This window comes from Mixophyes fleayi, chromosome 11 (assembly GCF_038048845.1).
Source record: "Mixophyes fleayi isolate aMixFle1 chromosome 11, aMixFle1.hap1, whole genome shotgun sequence".
Lineage (NCBI taxonomy): Eukaryota > Metazoa > Chordata > Amphibia > Anura > Limnodynastidae > Mixophyes > Mixophyes fleayi.
This window is the reverse complement of record NC_134412.1, coordinates 52121188-52143656: the sequence shown is the minus strand read 5'-3', so window position 1 is coordinate 52143656 and position 22469 is coordinate 52121188. Positions and strand designations below refer to the sequence as shown.

At 39.8% G+C, this 22469-nt stretch overlaps 1 protein-coding gene across 6 annotated transcripts in view; it reads right to left on the bottom strand.

The window, feature by feature from the left end:
- Positions 1-22469, bottom strand: part of ARHGEF12 (Rho guanine nucleotide exchange factor 12) — a 187322-nt gene that overhangs the window by 61469 nt on the left and 103384 nt on the right. For all 6 annotated transcript variants that reach the window (XM_075190668.1, XM_075190670.1, XM_075190671.1 and 3 more), the window contains 5 exons: positions 17839-17953; positions 4092-4194; positions 3571-3771; positions 3351-3483; positions 1691-1726 (listed from right to left, as the gene is read on the bottom strand). In XM_075190668.1, the coding sequence (XP_075046769.1) occupies positions 1691-1726; positions 3351-3483; positions 3571-3771; positions 4092-4194; positions 17839-17953 (588 nt within the window). The remainder of the gene's footprint in view (positions 1-1690; positions 1727-3350; positions 3484-3570; positions 3772-4091; positions 4195-17838; positions 17954-22469) is intronic.

The following is a 22469-nucleotide window of genomic DNA, read 5'->3' as shown; positions in this document are numbered from 1 at the left end:
AGGTCGATCTAAGAGCCAAGATTCACTGACCACCTTCCTTCCAGCACACACTCTTCTAGGTTGGGATACTCTACATGGGAAGTCTATGTTGGTGCAGTAAGGTCTGTCATAGGGAGAACATGGTGTTCATCACAATTGACCGCTGGAGCCGATGTCCTACTAGGGACACAAGCAAAACTGGACAATCCCATATCGTCATGCTGACTGCTAGGGAATATTGCCTCTCCAGATGTCAAGAGCGCTGTGTAGTTCTGATAGACTTGTTGCTTTAATCATGTGAACCCAGGAGGCACCATTAGAAGCCTCATCGATGCTGCTGCTATGTGTATAAAGGCTGGGGCTGAATTGTGGAGGCTAGGCACTGCTGTTCTCTATAGGGATGTGCACCGGCCACTTTTGGTGTCTCGTGTTTTGGATTCGGATTTGCTTGAGGTTTTGGGTTCGGATTTGTTTCGCAAAACACCTGACAAAAGGTTTTGGTTCGGATTTAAGGTTTTGGATTCGGATTTATTTTGAAAAAAACATAAAAAGTGCTAAAAACCAGTTTTGTGGTTTTTTTTTTTCACTCCTACGCTATTATTAACCTCAATAACATTCAATAACAATCATTTCCACTAATTTCCAGTCTATTCTGAACACCTCACAATATTGTTTTTAGGCCAAAAGGTTGCACCGAGGTAGCTTGAGCACATAATGCCAAAAAAAGAGGTACAAGATGGAATTGTTCTGGGCCCTCCCTCCCACCCCTCGCGAGATTCGACGCGAGACTTGGACGACAGAGACTCGTTTTCATTTTTTTGCCCGCCGGAAATATCCAAACAGTGCTCGGATCCCGTTCGGATCCGCACTGTTCGGGTGGGCTCGGATTAGCAGAATCCGAGCCCGCTCATCTCTAGTTCTGTATGAGGGCAGCTGTCATGACCTCCCCAACTGAAGCACCAGGGTTAAGACACCTTCATACACACTAGTGCTCAAGTTCCTGCAAATCAGTGTGGTGACATAATGCCAGCGGATTCACCCCAATTCCCACTTGGCCACAGAGAAAGTACATTATTACATGAACGTTATTCTATTTTATACATTTTGATAACAAATTTGTAGATTATTATACACAAGGAGCGCTGAGCCTGCAATGCAATTAAATGGACACCTTACATAACATATGGTATAGAGGACTAGGGACCATATCACACACAAAAATGTATCTTTAAGTAAACAGAAATAAAGCAAACACAATTTAATAGACATTACTGTTAATTAAAAGCAACCTGTTGGGCTGAGAGCATGTGCTAAACCAGTTACAAATGTGAACTCTGCAAAAAAGTTTTGTAATAAGAGAAAAACACAAAGACCATGTGCAGATTCATCATAACTGCCCACTCTCCTGGAGTACCTGGGAGACTCCCAAATTCTGGCTAGGTCTCCCAGACAGCAGGCCATTCTCTTGCGTCCTGCAGGAATAGGACCTCGATTATGCGATTCCTTGCAAATCACATCATTTTAGCCTCGCCCAATGCAAAGAAATGGCTGTCATTTCATCATGGGGGAAGGAGGGGTACAATGACGTGATTGGAGGTGCCCCACCCTCCTCTGCATCTACAATTCACCTACCCTCCTGGAGGTGAAAACAATAAAGTAGAAAAGTATGAGATTCTGTAACTAAAGTAGATAACATATATAGCCTACTTACTTGCGGGAGGGTTTTGGTGTGCCATGTTCACTAAACCTGGTGATGAAAAGAAAAGAAATACATGGAGAAACCAATTAAGTTCCATAAAAATGCTAGCTGTCACTGAAGTGGTTCTTTCAAGGGTACCTAAGTTCATCTTAAAGATTTATAACCAGGGTATAAGGAATAAGGAAAAGGACGTCAGGAAGTAGAAAAGGGCAAAGGAGACTTTAATAATAATGGCAGATGGAAGGTTCTGTAAATAAATATAACAGTCTGATTAGCAAGAAATATGACTTTATAAAGCTGGGGAACTGTAACTATGGCTCAGAAAAATCATCGAGTTAAAAAAAGGTAAAAGGACAACCAAGTCCAAAAATTATAATTTTAATAAATAAGCATTAAAGGTAATGTATATTGTTCTGCCATTCATTCACAGTTCACTTCATCCCAGTTAGTAAAAATATGAAGTACCCCCCGCCCTCATTTTCATCACAAACAGCTATAGGGTTTTAATCTAAATTGGTGCTGAGCTAGGACAGAAAGCTGAGAAGATAAAGCAATCATATGCTTCCTATAATATTCCTGGCAATATCCCTGTGTATGAACCCACCAATCACTACTGATCATTTCTGATGTACATAACATATGTCTGGCATTACAATGCCCCAGAACCATATAAATATATAAACACAGTCCTCCTAAGCAGCAGACTTAAACTTTCTCTGAAAGATTTAACAGGCAGCATGCTGCATAGACTTAATGAAATCTAAAAGATTAGCTAGGACCAGTGTTTTTCTTTTAACCGAGTATTGCGGTTTGATAAATATTTGCTTTCAAAAGTGTGTACTTCCTCTTCAGCTAAAGTATGATTGAGCTAGGTACAAATTTTTGAAACAGAATCAAAAGTGACTATTCGCCTGTTTGCACAAGCCTATGTTCAAGACAATGAGTGCTGCTATTTTAAAAGAAAAGCAAGAAATACATTACTAATTAATGCACAATAAGTGTAGATCAGTGATTCCCAAGTATGACCACACTGTAGAACTACTGTAGGGAACAGGGTCTGGAGACCAATGAAATGAAGATCAATGATGGACAGTCTGCATTTCCACCACTGTATTGGTTGTAGGGATGCCAGATTCAAATCACCCTCATCATCAACATTTATATAGCGCCACTGATTCCACAGCACTGTGCAGAGAACTCCTTCACATCAGTCCCTGCCCTATTGGAGCTTACAGTCTAAATTCCCTAACATACACAGACAGACTAGAGTCAATTTTGATAGTAGCCAATTAAACTACTAGTATGCTTTTGGAGTGTGGGAGGAAACTGGAGCACCCAGAGGAAACCCACGCAAACACCGGGAGAACATACAAACTCAGAGAAGACAAATGCAGCTAAAGGTTAGCAATGCTGGGTTTTATTTATTGGCTTAATGTAGTATGTTAGGCATGGTGAAAGGAAAAAAAACAAAAATAAAGAAACAAATATGGACATGTCCTAAAATTATCAGCAAGCTGCTGTGTGCGCCACAATTCTTCCATTCTTGAGATTTGTGCACACTAGCCTTAAAATGACCACACTCCCACCTAAGTTTGGCTATGGCCATAGGATAAGTTTTGCTGAGAACCACTGCTGTAGACCACAATGATCAAACATTTACAACCTTTCTTACCGATCAGCGTCTTTAACCTCTCCCTGTAAAAGGTCCAGTGCAGGTGATGGAAAGTCAAAGAGGGAACCTGAAGTTCGTGAGCTTCCATCACAAGAGTCAGTGGAATGAAACCCCTCCATAGAAGATTTCATAGCTAGGAAAAACAAACAGCAACTATGGGTCTGAATAACTTGCTAATTTAATTATGGCAAGCTATTATGGTACCAGTTGTGGTACTCACCTCCCTCTGATTCCCTATTACCATCAGGAGAGCTGTAAGTTGAGCCAATATTAGGTTGTGGAGAAAACAGATTGAAAGAACCATCAGGCCCATCCATGGAGGCTGCACTGGAACGCAGTCTGCTCTCTGCAGGCTCAGGACTGCTGGATGAGGACGTTGATAAGTGCTTGGGGTGTTTCTGCATTTGCAGGGCTCTAGAAACTGTCATCAATGACAGATTGCAAACAGTGATTAACAATGAATTATCACACCATAGAAATATGAATTCAGGTTGAAAAAAGACAAAAAGTACAGAATCTATTTAATGGTCATCTATTTACATTAACAAAGACTTATATCTCAAGCTAAAACAACCTACCTGTGCAAGAATCCCCACATGCATTAAACTAGCCTATACGATAAAATACTAGGAAGAATTGCTTACAAATTCTCTTTCCTGCAGCCATGTGGAAGTACACCAATTCAATAATCACAGTGTTAACCACAGTGTGACTATCATAAGCGAAAGTAGTCATACATACTTGCATTACTGTCTTGCCGGCTGGGACGCCGTGGAGGACCTAAGATACTGGAAAGTCCTCTGCGCTTCCACTTTTCATCTCCCTCTTTTTCCTTTTTTATGCTCTGTTATAAACAGAAGGTACAATGACAATTAAAAACTAGGTATTTCAGGGCTAATTATATAATCTGATAAAGGATATTTGTAATATACCCTATGTATATAGTGCAAACATATTACAAGTCACTGAACTGATGACAAATTATTCAGACACATCAGTCCATACCTCCAAACGAGATTACAATCTAATTTTCCTAAAACAGGCACACAACGTACGCAGTGAAACCAATTCTTTGTCATAAGCAAACTAACCTCATTGTATGTTTTGGATTGTGGAAGAAAAGAGAACAAAAACAGAGGAAACCTAATACTAGGAGATCATACAAAAATTGCACGTAGATAATACCCTGGAGGTGATCAAGCCCATGATCCCAGAACAGAAAGGAAGCAAGGATAAGTACTATGCCACCCACAAAGCATTATTGGCACAGACATCTCAAATAAACTAAATATTGTAGCTGCAGCTAATTATGTTGTACAATTACAATTTAGGTCTTCTTATATGAGTTAAAATATCATCTGCAAAACTGTCTGAAATCTGATCCACCCTGCTAATATCATTTATTTTGAAAGGTCCAAGTCACAAACCAAAGTAGGGAGCTATTGGATGTTCAGTAACATACAAAAGTGAATTAAGCAGTATAAAAGGCAGGGCAAATGCCAGACGGGCCGATGGCTAGTTGGGCCGATCCAGCAGTGCAGTATTTTAATATAGTGTGCGTGCACAGTATTTTAATATAGTGTGCGTATGTGTGCGCGTGTAGTATTTTAATATAGCGTGCGTGTGTGTACGGCGCCGTATTTTAATATAATATGTGAGGGAATGGAGGATCTTAATATAGTGTGGGAGGTAGGCTATTTAATTGTGGAGTGTAGGTGGGGGCTAATTATTTAAGGTGAGGTGAAGGAACCTTTAATTTAATGCTGGAGTAGTTTAGGGCTATTAATAAAATATGGGGTTGATCTTGGGGAGGAGGGCTATTTATTGGGCAGCACAGTGGCTAGTGGTGAGCACTTCTGCCTTACAGCACTGGGGTCATGAGTTCAATTCCCGACCATGGCCTTATCTGTGTGGAGTTTGTATGTGTTTGCATGGGTTTCCTCCCACACTCCAAAAACATACTAGTAGCTTAATTGGCTGCTAACAAATTGAGTGTGTGTGTGTGTATATATATATATATATATATATATATATATATATATATATATATATATATATATATATGTTAGGGAATTTAGACTGTAAGCTCCAATGGGGCAAGGACTGATGTGAGCGAGTTCTCTGCACAGCGCTGTGGAATTAGTGGCGCTATATAAATAAATTGTGAATATGCTGCTGCTGCTGATTTATTAAATGTGAATATGAATTATTTATTGCCGGGGATGGTTGTGGAAAATGGCTATATTTATTAAACTTCAATGCTATTTAATTTATTGCTGGGACTGTTTGGAGGGAGGGAAATATGTTTTGAGTAAATGGCTATATTGTTAATTTAATGTTGGGGCTGGTTGGAGGGAAATAGGTCTACTTATTAAACGTGAAAATTATTATTATAGGGACTGGGGCCTAATTATAAAACGTGAGTGCTATTGTTTTAAAACCGAGGCTAGTTGGCGTTTTCTAAATCTCATTTTTTCAAAATAGGGCATCCAATATTCCAGGATCAAGACAAGAAGGAACTGAGCTAAAGAAACCAGCCGCTTCAAGTGGTGAAAGTGACCAAGACAGGTAGGAGAGAGCAGGACAGTCTGCCAACTGTCCTGAATCTGGTGGGGCAGTCTTGAATTTGGGTGACTGTCTCCCTTAGTCAGGGTCGGACTGGCCCACCGGGGAACCGGGCTATCCCCCCGGTAGGCCTCGACCCTGAATCGCTCCCCTCATCATTGGTGGGGGGAGCGAGAAAGTTAAAAAAAACAACCAAAAAACTCACGTGACCGCGGCGCCGGCTCGGTTCTCACTGAATGTCGGGCGTGAAGTCATCATGCCCGACGTTCAGTGAGTATCTCCGGCAAGACAGCAGAGAGAAGGGGGAGCCTGGCAGAGAGAAGGGGGAGCCTGGCAGAGAGAAGTGGGAGCCTGGCAGAGAGAAGGGGGAGCATGGCAGAGCGAAGGGGGAGCATGGCAGAGAGAAGGGGGAGCATGGCAGAGAGAAGGGGGAGCATGGCAAAGTGAAGGGGAAGCAGGAGAAGGGGGGGGTGCAAAAGCAGTAAGGCAAAGGGTGATGAAGAGGGGAGCAGGAGAAGGGGGGGAAAACAGCATGGAGGGCGCAGTGTGATCATAAGGAGGCACAGCATGGTGATGAAGGGGCACAGTAATGTGTGTGATGGCACAACGGGCTTGTGGAAATGTAATGTGTGTGTGGTAGGTGGTGGCTAAATAATGGGTGCTATTTTCTTTGTAGGGTGAAGATGGGGAAATTTAATTTTATAGTGGGAACTATTAATTTAAGATGGGGTGGTTTGGGCGCTATTAATTGAATGCGGGGCTGAGTTTGAGGAGCATGAGGTATGTTTATTAAATTTTAATATGAATTATTTAATGGCAGTGACGGTCGCGGGAAATAGGTATACTTATTATACGTAAATGTGATTAATTTATTGCAGGGGCTGTCTGGAGGGAGGGAAATAGGTTTATTAAATGGGAATACTATTACTTTTATGTTGGGGCTGGAGGAAGGCCTAAGTATTAATTGTGGTCCTATTGATTTAACGCCAGTGCTGGTTGGAATTTTCTGAATGTACCCATTATTTTTTTCCAAATAGGGCCCTCAACATTCCAGGATCCAGACAAGCTGCAACTAAAGAAACCAGCAGCCACAGGTGGTAAAAGTGACAAGAACAGATAGGACAGTCTGTCAAATGTTCTGAGTCTAGTGCAGGCTTGGCTAAGCACTCCAGGTTTTGTGAAACTACAAGTCCCAGCATACCCTTCCAGCAATGGGCTGCTATATATTGGCAAAGCATGCTGAGGCTTGTAGTTTCACAACACCTGGAGTGCCATAGGTTAGCCAAGCCTGGTTTAGTGGGATAATCCCGATTTTTGGTGACTGTTCTGCCCAATCTAAGGTGCAGGTCAAGACTGTGTACTCTTTATACACACACTGCATTCTTTATATACTACACTATGGTGCTAGCTGTCCTTTGTGGGCTGACCACTCCCCCTCTAGTGTCTGGTCTCGCCTCTGTGATGGTTGGCCACACCCCCTATGGTGGGCCCCTAGCGTTGCAGTCCCCTGGTGGCCCCTTCATGCCCCAGTCTGACACTGCCCTTAGTCAGGATTTGGTCCAACAGCAAGGACAGTTAAGAGATATGTCCCACTTCACAATGTACTGCTTGTGAAGGCAGAGCTGTGTGCACAGTATTGCCTGTGTATTTGTCTGAAATGATAACCATGTTGCATAATAGGGGCCCTGCTATCTTAAATACCCTGGGCCCCCTGAGCCTTAATCCACCTCTGGTTAGGGGAAGGGAACTGATAGCTGCTCCCAGTTCCCGGACAGGACACAAACTGCAGAGCAAGCCGAGGAGCTCTAAATATCACAAGATTTGGTAATCTCCTGAGACAAAAAGCTTCACTGCTCACTCTACAGGAAGTTCCCACCCTTATGGATGTCAGCAGCACCAGAAGCATAAATAAGTACAGTGGGTTGGGGGTGTCATAATGTACCTGCAGGAATGGCGTGATGTGGCTGGGAGGGCATGATAAATGTAATGTTTTATTATAATGTATGTATCAATGCCCCATGTTGGCCACACGCACAACACAATGTGGTCACGTCCTTTTCGGCGCCGCCGGCGGCACATAGTTTCTTTCCTAATGGAGCTAAGGTGTCCCGGGGTACTTTAAATGCCAGGGCTGATTTTTAGTCCCAGTATGGCCCTGATAAAAGGTGTTCTACTTGGTCAGTTATACATGCCATGTTAAGATGGTATTATTAGCAAAGTATATGTCTTACCAGGGTGGCCACTTTGCTAGTCCCTCTTTAAGCCTGTGCCCTGGTGAAATTTCATAAATTTGTAAAATTCTCTCGTGAAGAGCTTTAAATGTTATGTACAATTGATACATTTGCTTAAAAAAAAAACCCAAAAAACTACAACCGCTTTCAAACAAGCATAGGATTTGTACCAGCTTCCTCTTTTCACATCTGTATTTAATTTGTCTACAATGTATGTTCCTATTTATGTATAACCTGCTTTCCCCACTGTCCAGCGCCGAGGAGCACTGCGGCGCATTACAAATAAACAACAATGTTAATACCCTTAAAAAAGACATTTATGCAAACTGGTGCACAAGAAAAATAGGCCGTAACCCACAGCAACTGATGTTTACTTTTATTATTTATTATTATGTAAACTGCACTAGGAAAGAAAGTCAGAATCAGATGGACTGCCAAAACTTACAAGACCACTAATTAAGATTATTGCAATAAGAACAAACCTTGCCAATAACATATCACTGACTACCATTTGGTACTTGCTATAATAATGCACCAAAGTGATATTTACTTGCAGGAGTCATATGGGAATCTTCGTTTCAGACACAAAACAAAGCTTTTGTTTAACATTAACAGTCAGTGGCTGAGAATGCCAGCTTTTGTATATTTATATAGGCAGGGGCTGATGTATCGGGATATTGTTATGGATTATCCAAGCTACATAATTGTATAAGTGTACAGATGTTGACATTTTGGGATGTTGACATGGCTTACTAGTGTAAAACTTTTTATATTATTCAAAAGGTTTCATAATAAAAACAAGACTCTACATTTGCATGCAAGTGGAAATTTATTCCCAATGACTGTTTAGCTTTAGTTCATTCTGTAGTAACTTTTGTTACTACACCCGCAAACATGTTAAAGCAAGAAAGTTTAAAGGCGCACTAACTTATTTTTCCCTTCAATTGTATGCAACCCGTTTTATTTTTGCTCTTCATTTCACTAATCATAGCACGGAGAGAACAACAGTATGGTTTGTGTCATTGCTTCTTTTCTTACTGAATCTACTCTGCTTCCTAGTTATGGGAAAGAGCTGAAGAGTGGATGAATGTACTTGAGTGAGGAAAGGGAATTTTGCATAGAACCGCAAAAATAACTGTTCTCTTATCTAATCATAGCGTTCCAGACTTTTTGTTGAGAACACCTCACTTATTAGACCATTATAAAGCCTTTTGCAGCAGAAATAACAGATACTGTACATTTCTTAAGGACTCCATTAGTAAAACCTTATGATGATGACGACTAAAACAATGAAAACAGGTATGGCTGAAAACAAGAGACTGTATAAAGAAAAATAAAGTGAATGGATACGATCAGGACAAATAGTGTACAGAAAATAATGAGATGTTTTCCATACCAGTTAATGAGCTGCTTGTTTTTATATTCTCTACTCCACAACAAAAATGTGAGCTACAATCTTACTGGTTGCTGTGGATCACACCCTGACCAAGAATACAATAAAGTTATATCAAGGAGTAAGGCTGGATACACAGTACAAAAAACTTGTCACGATACAATGTCGTTAACGATTTTACAAATGACTGAAAGCCCTATCAGCATGCCGATTCATGTATACACATTATACATGTTTTTACATGTTTTACCTTCAGATCTGTGCTCTTTATCTGTCATAATTATCGGCTGAAAAGATCATACCTCTGTAGAGATCTGCCTACAGTGCTGGTTGGGAGTGCATACACACTTCAGAATTTGCCCAACATCGTTCATCATTTGAAGAGAATGAAAACGATAGAATGTGTTTTGGTACGACAAAAATGATCATGGAAGCATACACACTAATGTAATATCGGATCTAATGTCGTTTATCACGTGATTGGCACGACAATCGGTTAAAAAACCTGTAGTGTGTACCTAGCTTGACCTCTACCTTGGAAGCCAAGAGAGCATGGTAAGTGCCTGCAATTGGGGTATATGGATTAAACAAGATTGATGTAGAATTAAAGCAATAATATATTCTTTAAAAGATGGTGTTAAAGACTATAACATGTCTCACTAACCTACTTGCTGATATATAAATCTTGATTCACAGAGGTAATAAAACAAAATAATGTGACACCTAGGGAATATATTTACTAAACTGCGGGTTTGAAAAAGTGGAGATATTGCCTATAGCAACTAATCAGATTCTAGTTATTATTTATTTAGTACATTCTACAAAATGACAGCTAGCATCTGATTGGTTGCTATAAGAAACATCTCGATTTTTTGAAACCCGCAGTTTAGTAAATATGGCCCCTGGTGTCCTAGGAAAAGTACCCGAAAAATGTTTAGAGTAAAAGGTGAACTTGTTTATTTTCAAATAATAAATTAGTATTGTTTTGCTAGGTTGAAGTTTATTCTGTATCTGAGCATAAACAAATATACTGTCAATATCAGAAACTGAAAACATGTACTGTGTGGAGTTACAGTGTGAATTGCTGTGTTTGATAGCTCCATAAGTTATTACAGTAATAATTTACACTTTGCTTTTAATTAAGAAAAGCATGACTGACCCTTTACAAAATCCCTGGCAGTTTTTCCACAACAATAACTTGGCATTTGAAGTGGGATGCAGACAGATGGAGCGGAGGAATAAATCGGTACCTTGGACCATTCTGAGACAAATCCAAAGCACAGTAACCAATTGATTTTTTTATGGGTGTTTGCCTCCAAAACTGCCCTGTCTCCCATTAGTTGCTAGACCTTCACTGTATTTGACTATTTAAAGTCCTAGGTGATGAGACCTTTGCTCTATTTATATGTTTATGTATTAAGATGGTGTATAAATTAAAGCATGAACAGTAGCACTACAGATTTATGGACGAATATATAGAATGCTTATTTTGTGACTGGAGGAGAACCAGATGAGGTCAGGTGAGAGCGCTATCATAGATTAGCAGGAATTGTGCATATGACAGTGGTATAAGAATCAATAAACAGTGAGATTAAGTGTTACAGGTTAAAAAAAAGAATAAAATAACATTATTATAGACAACTTATAACAGGTACCTATAATTTAAAAGCAGTTAATATGCCTCGGTATAGTGGTACACGCAAAGTGCTTTGAAATGAGTCTAATCAGTATTTCTATTTTTATGCAGCAAAAAGTTCTTAATTTTGAAGGGTTAATTATATGTTTCAAGGTTTAATTGCATTTGTGCAGATTTCACTGTATTTTGGGGTTACTGTGTTGGGAAGACTTTTTATTTCTCTCTAATGCATTTACTTTTTCGATTCATTCTAGTTTTGACATCCCTTATAATGAAGGAGGCACTGTGATGGAACTGCAGGTAAATGATCAATTTAATGTCATGCATTTTATTTATTTGCAACTAAAATTACATAATATAATGAAAATATTATTTTTCCTTTTATTATTATGTGCATGGATAATGGATTACATTTAAATATATTTTTCTAGATTTAAATAACATTACAAAATATATAGGGGCTTATTTAGAGCTAAATGTACATCAGTTTCCTTTTTAGGAAACACATTTCCAAACTGCACATGCAAAAGCATACACTAAATACATTTTTGTGCATTGTTACCTTGAGTCTCCTAACACCGGTAATGAAAAATTATAGGCCAAGTACAGTAAGAGCATTAACAAAATTGCAGCTAATAGACATAGCAGCATTTGCAGATGCAACTTTTGGGAGGTGTATCTCTTGGGGGTGCTGGACAGTTAGGAAAACGATACGCAATGATGCCGCATTTGATTGGGCACCAACCCCTCCAACTGAAATCATTAGCTATATTATAAGGAGCTACAGCCATCTATTACAGGACTGACATTTCCATTTGAACTGCTGCAGGAAAGGATATTCCCATTCAACAAATGTTTGAATTTAATCACATTTTATATTGAAAATTGAATTTTCACAAGTATGAATAACTCAAGAAACTATTCACTTCAGTATACGACACTTCAATACCTTATTATATTGTACAAATAAGGTAAAGTGACATTAGCAATTACTACCAACACTGCCAAGCCACATCTCTAAGCTAGCACTACGTATTGTGGGGTGCAAGTATACACACTTTTTGCACCTGATGTACGTCTGCTACTCTGAGATGGACAGAGTAATGCATCCGACTAAACATATGAATGCAGGGACAACTTTTTGTGTGCGTATGTGTCCATTTCTAGATAAGCCCATAATCTGTAGTAGAGTATTTGGATATGTAACTTGAATTCTGATGTAAATTACAGTTTAAAAGTGCAGGGCCCTTGAATTTTTATAAATACTGTCAAAGTTTTCTCAGGGAATGTTTGTGTTAAAAAAAAAACCCTGCAGGGTTATAGCAAATAATGCACAGTCATCTTTATTTGTAAGGTGCCACAAATCTCCATGAGAGGTACAAGTTTTCTTTTTTTGTTAACCCCCTTCCCTCCCAAAGATAAGTAAAACTAGATTAATATGGATTAAATATTAAATCAAATGTGTGTGTGTCATGCAGCAATGCTGTATAAATTAGCAGAGAGAAAGATTTTATAAACAAGATTTTTATTCAGCGTTCGGCTAAAGCCATCTACTGTGAGCTAATAAGAGAAGCACATTAATGATTCTGTCAGTTAGCTTTTATCTCTGTTAGTTTATATTATAACTATATAATGTAAATTATATATAAATGTATATTGTATATAAATAGTATGTATTATAGATAGAACTGCCTTCCATTACCTTTTTGAAAATATTAATAGGTTTTCCTATAGTACTCATTTTTCTATGCAGACAGATTTTTTTTTATTTTTTATTTTTAAATAACTGATAAAACTATCAGCTGCTATGTTGATAGTAATCTTTTAATGTTCCCTTTGGATCTTTGATTGCTTTTGCTGTATCTGAGCTTAATCCAAAAAATAAACACAATACCTTCCAGCCAGAAGACTTGCTAAGTATGAGGTGTTTTTTTTATCTTCTCCTTTTTTATCTGAAAACTCTATCTATAAATGGTTTGTATTCAATCTTGATAACACCTTATTATAAAAAGACAAATAGTTGTATCGTTTGTTAAATGATTGTTGTTTATGAAATTAAAGTGCTGCTTTCCCCCTCGCATAGGGACACGGTGTTCAGCGTGACGTAATGCATATGATGTTGTATAATCCTCCTCGCCATTCTATGCAGTATTTGATAATACTCTGTTATAATGAAATCCAGTTATAGCTGTGGCTATAATAGGGCAGTATAGACCATGTTTAAGATTGCTAAAAAATTTATTTTAACATATTCATTTGCTATTAATGAGATTATTTCTGTTTTGACACAAAAGTTTTAAAATATTACATATAGAATAGAATCATGCTTGATTTTAATCGCATTGTAAGGGACTGTGGAAAATAATGGTGTAAAGGAAATAGCCTGATGTATACACATAAGTTTAATTTAATGGGTAGAGAACATATTTGATGTATATTGTATTACCCTCTGATATAGCACTCAAATATACTGCTCACATTTCTCATGATGGTTATGTCTAATAGGTGATGCATTAACTTACTTCTAGCTAAATTTTGCGCTTTCAATATTCAATATATATATATTTTTTAATAACAATTATAATCATCCTTACTGGCAAACGCTAATCTGTATTCCTTTACAGTATTAAAGAGCAATTTTAAACACGCCTGTATAACAAAGCAGGGTGCAAGGGGTATATACAGTGCAGGCTAAAACATGTGTCCATTAGCATGGGCGCAACTGAAAGGTTTAGAGTCACTGAATGAAGTGCAAAGATAATGGATGAGTGGAATCAATGGCCAGAGAACAAAAGGAGGAGGTGCGCAATGTAGCTGGTGAGCAAAAGTTATAGGTAATGAGAACAGGAGGGAAGAGGGCACTGCTCAATAGAGCTTACAATCTAAAGGAAAAGGGGTAGACAAACTGTTGGGAGGGGGGGGGGGGGTGACCAATGTAAGGGGATCTGAGGGCAAGAAGCAAGAGTGGGAGAGATGGAGGATGAAAGAGGGCGAGAGGTATACTACATGGTGAAATGGGTAAGTGGAGGACTTTTAGGTTTTTCCAAGCACATTCGTTTTCAATGACCATTTGAAGCTATACAGGCTAGGGGATAGTCTGATAGAAAGAGGGAGATGGTTCTAGTTGTGGTGAGCAGCACAGGACAAATCTCGGATAAGGGAGTGAGATGTGGTTACCAGAGTGGAGAAAAGGCGACGGTCATTGGCTGTGTGGAGAGGGCAGGAGGGACTGTGTATGTAGATGAGGCTGGAGATGTAGGGTGCAGTGGAGTTGGATAGGCCATTGTATGTGGGGGTGAGTAGTTTGAAAATGATTCTGTAGGGGAAAGGGACAGATTTAGAGCGGCGAGACATGAGGAGAAGTCTAGCTGCAGCATTAAGTATAGATCAAGAGGAGCAAGATGGGAGAGGGGGAGGCCAGTAAAGAGAAGGTTGCAGTAGTCGAGAGGCGAAATGATCAGAGAGTGTATATTATTATTATTATTATTATCATTTATTTGTTAGGCGCCACAAGGTTTCCGCAGCGCCATACATAATACAAACAGGAGACCATACAGGGTGACATAGTACAGAGCAATAAACACAAAGTACCAATACTTCAGAACTCCGGGCAGACATATGAGCGAAGATGGAGTAGAAGAACAGGTATGGAGACAGGAGGGGAGAGGCGCCCTGCTCATACGAGCTCACATCCTAAGGGAGGGTGGACAAACAGGCACAGGAGGGAGCCATTAAAGTAAGGGAGAGAAAGGCGGGGCTGGTGGAGAGACGGGAGAACGAGTGAAGGATGTTTGCTAAGGTGCAACAAGGTAAGGGTTAAGTGGATTGTTGGTAGGCTTTGAGGAACAGGTGAGTTTTGAGTGCCCGTTTGAAGGAGCACAGACTGGGTGACGGATTGAGCGTGGGAGGTTGTTCCAGTGGAGGGGAGCAGCTCGAGAGAAGTCTTGGATTCTGGAGTGATCAGAATGGAGGAGAGGCGACAGTCATTGGCCGAGCGCAGGGAGCGGGCAGGGGTGTGAATGGCGAGGAGGTTGGAGATATAGGGGGCAGTAGACTGGGAGAGGGCTTTGTAAGTGGTGGTGAGGAGCTTGAAAAGGATCCTGTAGGGGAAGGGGAGCCAGTGTAAGGCAAGGCAGAGAGGGGAGGCGGAGGAGCTGCGTGAGAGAAAGATGAGTCGGGCAGCCGCATTGAGAACAGAGCGAAGGGGGGCGAGGTGGGAGAGGGGGAGGCCAGTAAGGAGAAGGTTGCAGTAGTCAAGGCGGGAGATGATGAGAGCGTGTATGATGGTTTTGGTGGCATCTTGTGAGAGAGGAAGGGCCGGATGCGGGCAATGTTACGCAGCTGGAAGCGGCAGGTTTGGGCTAGAGATTGGATGTGGGGGACAAAGGAGAGAGAGGAGTCAAGGGTGACACCCAGGCAACGGAGCTGGGTGACAGAGGAGATGGTTGAATTATTAACCACGATGGAGAGGTTGTAGTGAGAGGGGAGCCTGAGGGGAGGGAAGACAATTAGTTCAGTTTTAGAGATATTAATTTTGAGAAAGCGCAAGGACATCCAGGAGGAGATGGCAGATAGGCAGTCAGATACACGAGAGAGGAGAGTGGGAGAGAGATCAGGAGAAGATACGTAGAGCTGAATGTCGTCAGCATAGAGGTGATACTGAAGACCGTAGGAGGAGATGAGAGTCCCAAGTGAGGAAGTGTAGAGCGAGAATAGTAGGGGGCCGAGAACAGAGCCCTGGGGGACTCCAACCAAGAGAGGGCAGGGGGTGGAGGCAGAGCCAGATGTGGAGACAGAGAAGGTGCGGTTGGCGAGATAAGAGCAGAACCAGGCGTGGACAGAACCAGAGAGGCCAAGAGAGAGAAGAGTTTGCAGAAGGAGGGGGTGATCCACAGTGTCAAAGGCCGCAGAGAGGTGGAGGAGGATGAATATGGAGAAGTGACCCTTGGATTTGGCTGAGAGTAGGTCGTTGGTGACTTTGGCCAGGGCGGTTTCGGTAGAGTGGAAGGGGCGGTAGCCAGATTGGAGAGGGTCGAGGAGGGAATTGTCTGAGAGGTAATTGGTGAGACGACAGCAGACTATCCGCTCAAGTAATTTGGAGGCGTAGGGGAGAAGTGAGATGGGGCGATAGATGGCGAGGGAGGTGGGGTCAAGATTGGGTTTTTTGAGAATAGGAGAGATGAGAGCATGTTTGAATGAGGAGGGTAGAACACCTGAGGCGAGTGATAAGTTGAGTAGGTGTGCAAGGTAGGAGCAGGCAGTAGGAGAGAGAGAGGAGTATAAGAGTTTTAGTGGTATAGTGGGAGAGAAAGCATTTGATACGGGGCCATGTTGTGGACCTGGAAGCAATTGCAGAAATGTAAATATTATCTTGGATGAACTGCTTTATCCAACATCAGTTTGAGCTATCTGCAATCAGAGAAGTTGTTAATGTATACCAGGAGTAAGCTATGTTACACCTTTAATTCCAAGGTAATTTTTGATCATGCTGAACACAACTTATGAAAGCAGCTACTATTTATCAAATATTTCACAAATAACTACTTAGAAAGAAAGATCAATAAGTGAGAACAAAGTTTGGGGGAAGGCAGATGGGGGAAAATGAGGTACAGTCCATCAATATAAATCACTTGCTAGTTGCACAAGCAGTCACAGCATAGAGTAGGTTTTACATTGTAGGTACTGGTACATGTTTACATTCTTTACATACATGTTTACATTCTTGAGCCCAATAACAGACATTATTCCAAACTTTTGCATGATTATTCCATAACAAAGGGATTAAATATGTGATACCATCAATTGGACAATATGTGATTCATTATAAAATGTCCCTTTTTTATTAATACAAACATCAACTTACTGATTGTATAAATGTATATAGTTGGTAGTAAGTAATAAAAAACTTTTGGAATTTCACTTCTGTTCATCAGCAGTATCCATGATCCAGTGTAGTAGGTGTTTCCCAATATGCAGAACATGAAAACTGAGCATTGCAATTTAACACTAGTAAAATTGTTTTGTGTAGCAAGTTAGACTGGGCTAAGATGTATAATGAAACACACTGTGCTGTGCTTTTTCCATGTAGATTGCACCATCATCATCATTATCCTTTATTTATATAGCGCCAGCAAATCATCCAGCAATTAAAACAAAATAAATCCCTCACTGTATTAACCCAGTTCACAAGATAAACAAAAAAGTACACACAAGTCATTCACAGCCAATACTGCAAACAGTCACACACCAACAAATCCTGCATTATATTTAAGTTACAGAAACTATTCCTTCAGCTGCTCTATGAATCAATTTGCACCAGTACAGGCATTCTTTTTTAAACTGTGCAACAATTTCCGTAGCATTTTTTTAGTTTTTGCAATATTTTTCAGCCAATTTATTATTGGTTGACTTTCCTGATATAAATATATAGCTAAAAAAGGGCAGGTGGGGTATTTTGTCCCTTGCTGTCAGATTCACATTCCCATCTGAGCACTTAGCTGAGAAATCTCATATTTCAAAGGCAGTTGGAACACATACTATACAGGTTAAGAACACTGGCAGTGGTCCACTTGTCACAGAAGATGTGTTTAATACAATTTGGGCCTGTATAACTAGTATACATGGAAGGGGCCCTACAACTTCTTTTCCTACATGGGTTTGTACCTTAATTTTAGGTAGAAATCCAATGCGTCCACGTCTATGTTCCAGAATTCTTGGTTCTTTAACTTTCACACCAAGTTGTTTCATGTAGGTCAGAATGATATACTGTATGATGCCACTGTAAGAATGTAAAAGGAAAAATAAACATAAAACAGTCTAAATATATAGCCTACATAATAGTACACATAACACTTGTAAGAGGTCACACCGTCGAAAATAATGATCACTTTAAATCAGTCATAATCTGTAAGATCCAGCATCATTTTGGTATGTACTCATAGACCACCTGGGAAATGAGTGATTCTCATAACATACTGATTAATCCATGTTATCAGGGACAAAGGCTAAAATGTCAAAGTGTATTAGACCTAATTAGAACAAACTCCAACATGTAACTGACATTCGTACCCAAATATATATACTTGGGTACATGGCTTGATGCTAATATTTAATTTTGTTAGCAGAGACACCTTCAAATCCTAAATGCCTTATTCTCATGGTCAGAAAATACATCGCACAACAGATGTTAATGCCAATTACAGAGAATGTGGTTGCAGTTTACGGTAAATGCCCTCAAATTAACCTTAGCAAGTGTAATACTCTTTACAACTCGATCTGTTATGTAACAACAAATCATATTGATATGCTATCAGATCTAGGGTTGCTGTCCATTGATTCTAGATATAGAATTCACTGTCCTGGTCTGTCTTTCAAATACTTTCTAGAAATGTTATCCAGTTACACGAGTAGACGTTTACTCCTTCCGGCTAAGAGCACTTCCCATATAATATCTACTATCGGAAAAATGCTAATTGTTCCTAAGTTCAATAAGGAATCTGGATGCTCTGCCATCTCCTAAGAGGCTCCCCATTTTTGGAATATTCTATCAGAGTCTCTTATATCTGCACTTAGGATATTTCAAAACTTCTGCCGTTTAAATATATAAACATACTTACAATTGTAATAAGGTAACAACTTTGTATAATCTATACAGGGCATACTAGAAAATAAGAGGCAACTCTAAATGCATGCCTTGGCAAAATACGTTATAAATAAGTAGTATATTATATTGTTTGTGGGCTTTTACTTCTTTCAATAATTGATAGCATATTTATTTCTTGGAACTACAAACATTGTTATTCATGTAATTTAATTATCTGTTATATCTTGCTCCAAATTTTTCATTATGCAGCAACTATTTGTCAGTATGTTGTCACCAAAATAAAGTATATTATTGAATTCTGAAATTTATCAGGTTGACTGTCAAAACAAGAGCGGAGATCTAGACCCCTGGGCCTGTCTAGTTTGACACAACTCAACCCAAAGGCGCAGAGTCTAAAGAGGCAGATAATCTTCACCAGGGGACCCCGCAAGAAGCTATGGATTTTGCAGCCTCTGACTGGCAGGTTGCGGCCCTCTGGGAGAGTGCAAGACAAAGCCCGTTTAGGAGAATGAGAGGATAGGGGATATTACTGGAATGGAGAAGGAGTGCTAGGGGGTGGGAACCAGCAGCAGGAGGATGTCACTGGAGCAGAGAGCTGAGCACAGAAGGCGATAGCCTTCGGAGAAGTTATCACTGGACAGCAAGGTGTACACTAGAAGGTGAGCCTGTGAACGGAAGACATCTCTGGAACAGCGAGCTGAGCACAGAAGGAGATAGACGTGTTTAGTCCACAGACTGAGTAGGTGCCAGAAGACTGGCACAAAAAACAGGCACCTAGCTGCAAGGTCAGGTGCCTTAAATATCCTGCAGGGGGAGACCGAGCCAATGACAGGGTGAGATATGTTATAAAATAAATCAAATCCAATATGTCGGCTGTCAGTGGGGGATCACGGCGCTCAGCGCAGAAGAGGAGCACAGCGTGGAGCAGGTAAGTGTGCCGGGACCCGATCGCTGTCACTGTTTGGGACTGAATTTTGATTAAGACACTTAACTTCTACAAGAACTGTGACCGAAGTATGCTTACATCAATGATTAATTTTACTGAAGATGTACGATCCCCATAAGCACTAGGATTCTGAGGACCTCAAAACTCATTCTGGTTTAAAACTTTAAATAGGAAATGCAATGAGATACTCAGCTTGCATTAGTGATATGGGCATGAGCCTTAGGTCTTCCATTATCTAAATACAAAAGAACAAAAGCCTCCAGGTGAGAATGCCAAAAAGGATAGCATATAACAAGTTTGTGGGTTATATGGTTTACACTAACCACAATGGGCCTGATTCATTAAGGAGAATTAAGCAAAAGTAAGCAAGGCAAAACCATGTTGCATTGGAGGGGGAGGTAAATTTAAAATGTGATGGCAGAGTCTTAGATCAACTTTAAATTTCAGTGTACAAATAAGCTATCAAGTATTTGTGTGCCACACGAAAAAACAGCCAGTATTTTCCTTATGTGCAAAACAAGGAACTCATTTGCACCCTTTGCATTGCAACATGGTTTTGTCCAGAAAACTTGAGTAAGAAAACTTACTCAATTTTTTGCCTAACTTTCCCTCATGAATCAGGCCTGAGATATTTAAGTTCATATTAAATCTGGTGCACTTATTTAACAGTGCAAGAATTACAAATCAAATGCAAAGTTTTCTTGACTAAGAATGTTATTCTATAAATGAAAAGTCTGTACATAAAATTCTACATTATCTACCACTAGAGGACTTCAGGCAGTGTTGATGATAGGATTTCTGCATGAATGAAAACTACATCTTCTCACAAAGAACCTTCCCAGTCTGAAAGGTTCTATTAATTCATATTTGTTTGCGGCTATCCCATTTCAGCAAAAGCTTGAAGATCCAATGAATGTTCATTTACTAAATAGATTCTAGTGTTTGTCACTTTGCTTCAGCTAATTTATTTAGTAAATTAGTTTTCCCCCAACTCCCTGCTACATGCAATTAGAAAACAAGCTGTTTTCTCCTTTTAATATGAACCTAACAGATTGTAATCATAAACACATTATACATGTTCTGGATTAAACACTGAACATATTTTTGAATACTTAAATATATAATGTTTATATTATTGTTTTAGAATTCTATTATATTAATCTCCATAAAGAACATGTCTATTATTTATATTTTTATTTGCTGCAGTCAGCTTGTGTAAGGCCTTTCATTCTATGTTTCAAATCTGCAAACGGTGGTCTAAAATTTAATTCTGGATAACTTCAAATGAGACTCCTATAATGGTGAGGTAACAGATACAGACATGGGAGGAATCCAAAAACAGATGGCATTGGAAGAAAACACCAATTTGAAATACAATGGCTATGTGTGCAGATTAAAGAAAAAGATGCACCTCCACAACAGCAAATGCACTGGGAGATTCATACAATGAAACCAACCACGTGAACACTTTGAATTTCACTACATTTACTGGTGTGGTATATACCGTACCTTTATACAGTAAGGAGATATTTAACATCAGATTATAAACAACAGACTGTGAGAAGTCTATTTTGCCAAAGACCTCAATTACTGCAAACAATGAGAGGAGTTTGTTGAGCTGTTCAAAGCTCAATGCAAGGTTTACCATTGTCAGTATGATAATCTCATTTTCCATACTTTCTTCTGCAGATTTGCACTGTGATTATTTTTTTATTATCATTGCATAGATTATTTTTTAGGTGCATCCAACTAAGATCAGTGCACCTAATTGCTTCCAATCTTTATCTCCTGCTCACCTTGGATGTCCCCAATCTATTAGCAAGTCAAATTGGAATGTTAACAGCAGCACCATACTTATTTCAGAAGTCAATGAGCTGACCGCAGGAAGTAGGTGCATGTCCATTCGCCTGGTTATATTAACGAGGACAGTACTGCATATGACAGGGGCATTGACATAATGTGAAGAGTGGATGTAAGCAGGCACAAGGCTTAGATAGTGGAAGGAGCAAGGTCCCCAATAGCTCAGTGTGATGTGAGTGTTATGAGGCTTCTGTAAAACTGATACAGGGAGATTATAGTGTCAAATCAGAGACATGCAAGGTAGCAATGAGAGGAGTGTATATGTGAAATAAGGGTGCGGATGGTCCTGCTCCTGAGGGCCTACAATCTAGTGGAAACGCGAACTGCTTGAAATGAGCCCTGTTTTATGAAATAATTTTCCCAAATCTCTCGCACTGCATTTGAGGGTACAAGAAAAGTCATCTTGTAATCTAGAGCAAGCGTGTTTTGTGTCAGAACTATAAAGATCTAGCTAGTACATACTTGCCTACTTTCTGGACCTCCCCCCAGGAGATCCCAGAGGAGAGGGGCAAAGGGTAAGTGAGAGAGGTGAGGACGTGAATTGTGTCATCAAGTCTCAGCCCTACTGTCCCAGAAGCATTGGAGGTTTCCCAAAGTTCAGGAGTCTCCCGGAAGTCCTGAGAGAGTAGGCAAGTATGAGCTAGTATTTAATTAATGTTGCTCATAAACCTCCGCAACTAGCAGCTTCTTTGAACAACTACACATACTAATTTGCTGAGACTGCTGGCTATTTTAAAGAGATTAATAAAGAGATGTTGGGATTTATTACGTTCCATATCTGCAAAACTGTAAGCGCATAGATTTCTATTGTTATCTATAATAAAATAATTTCCCAGTTGAAGGCTTGCTGTCCTTGGCCATTCCTTCCAGTTTTCCTGCATCTAA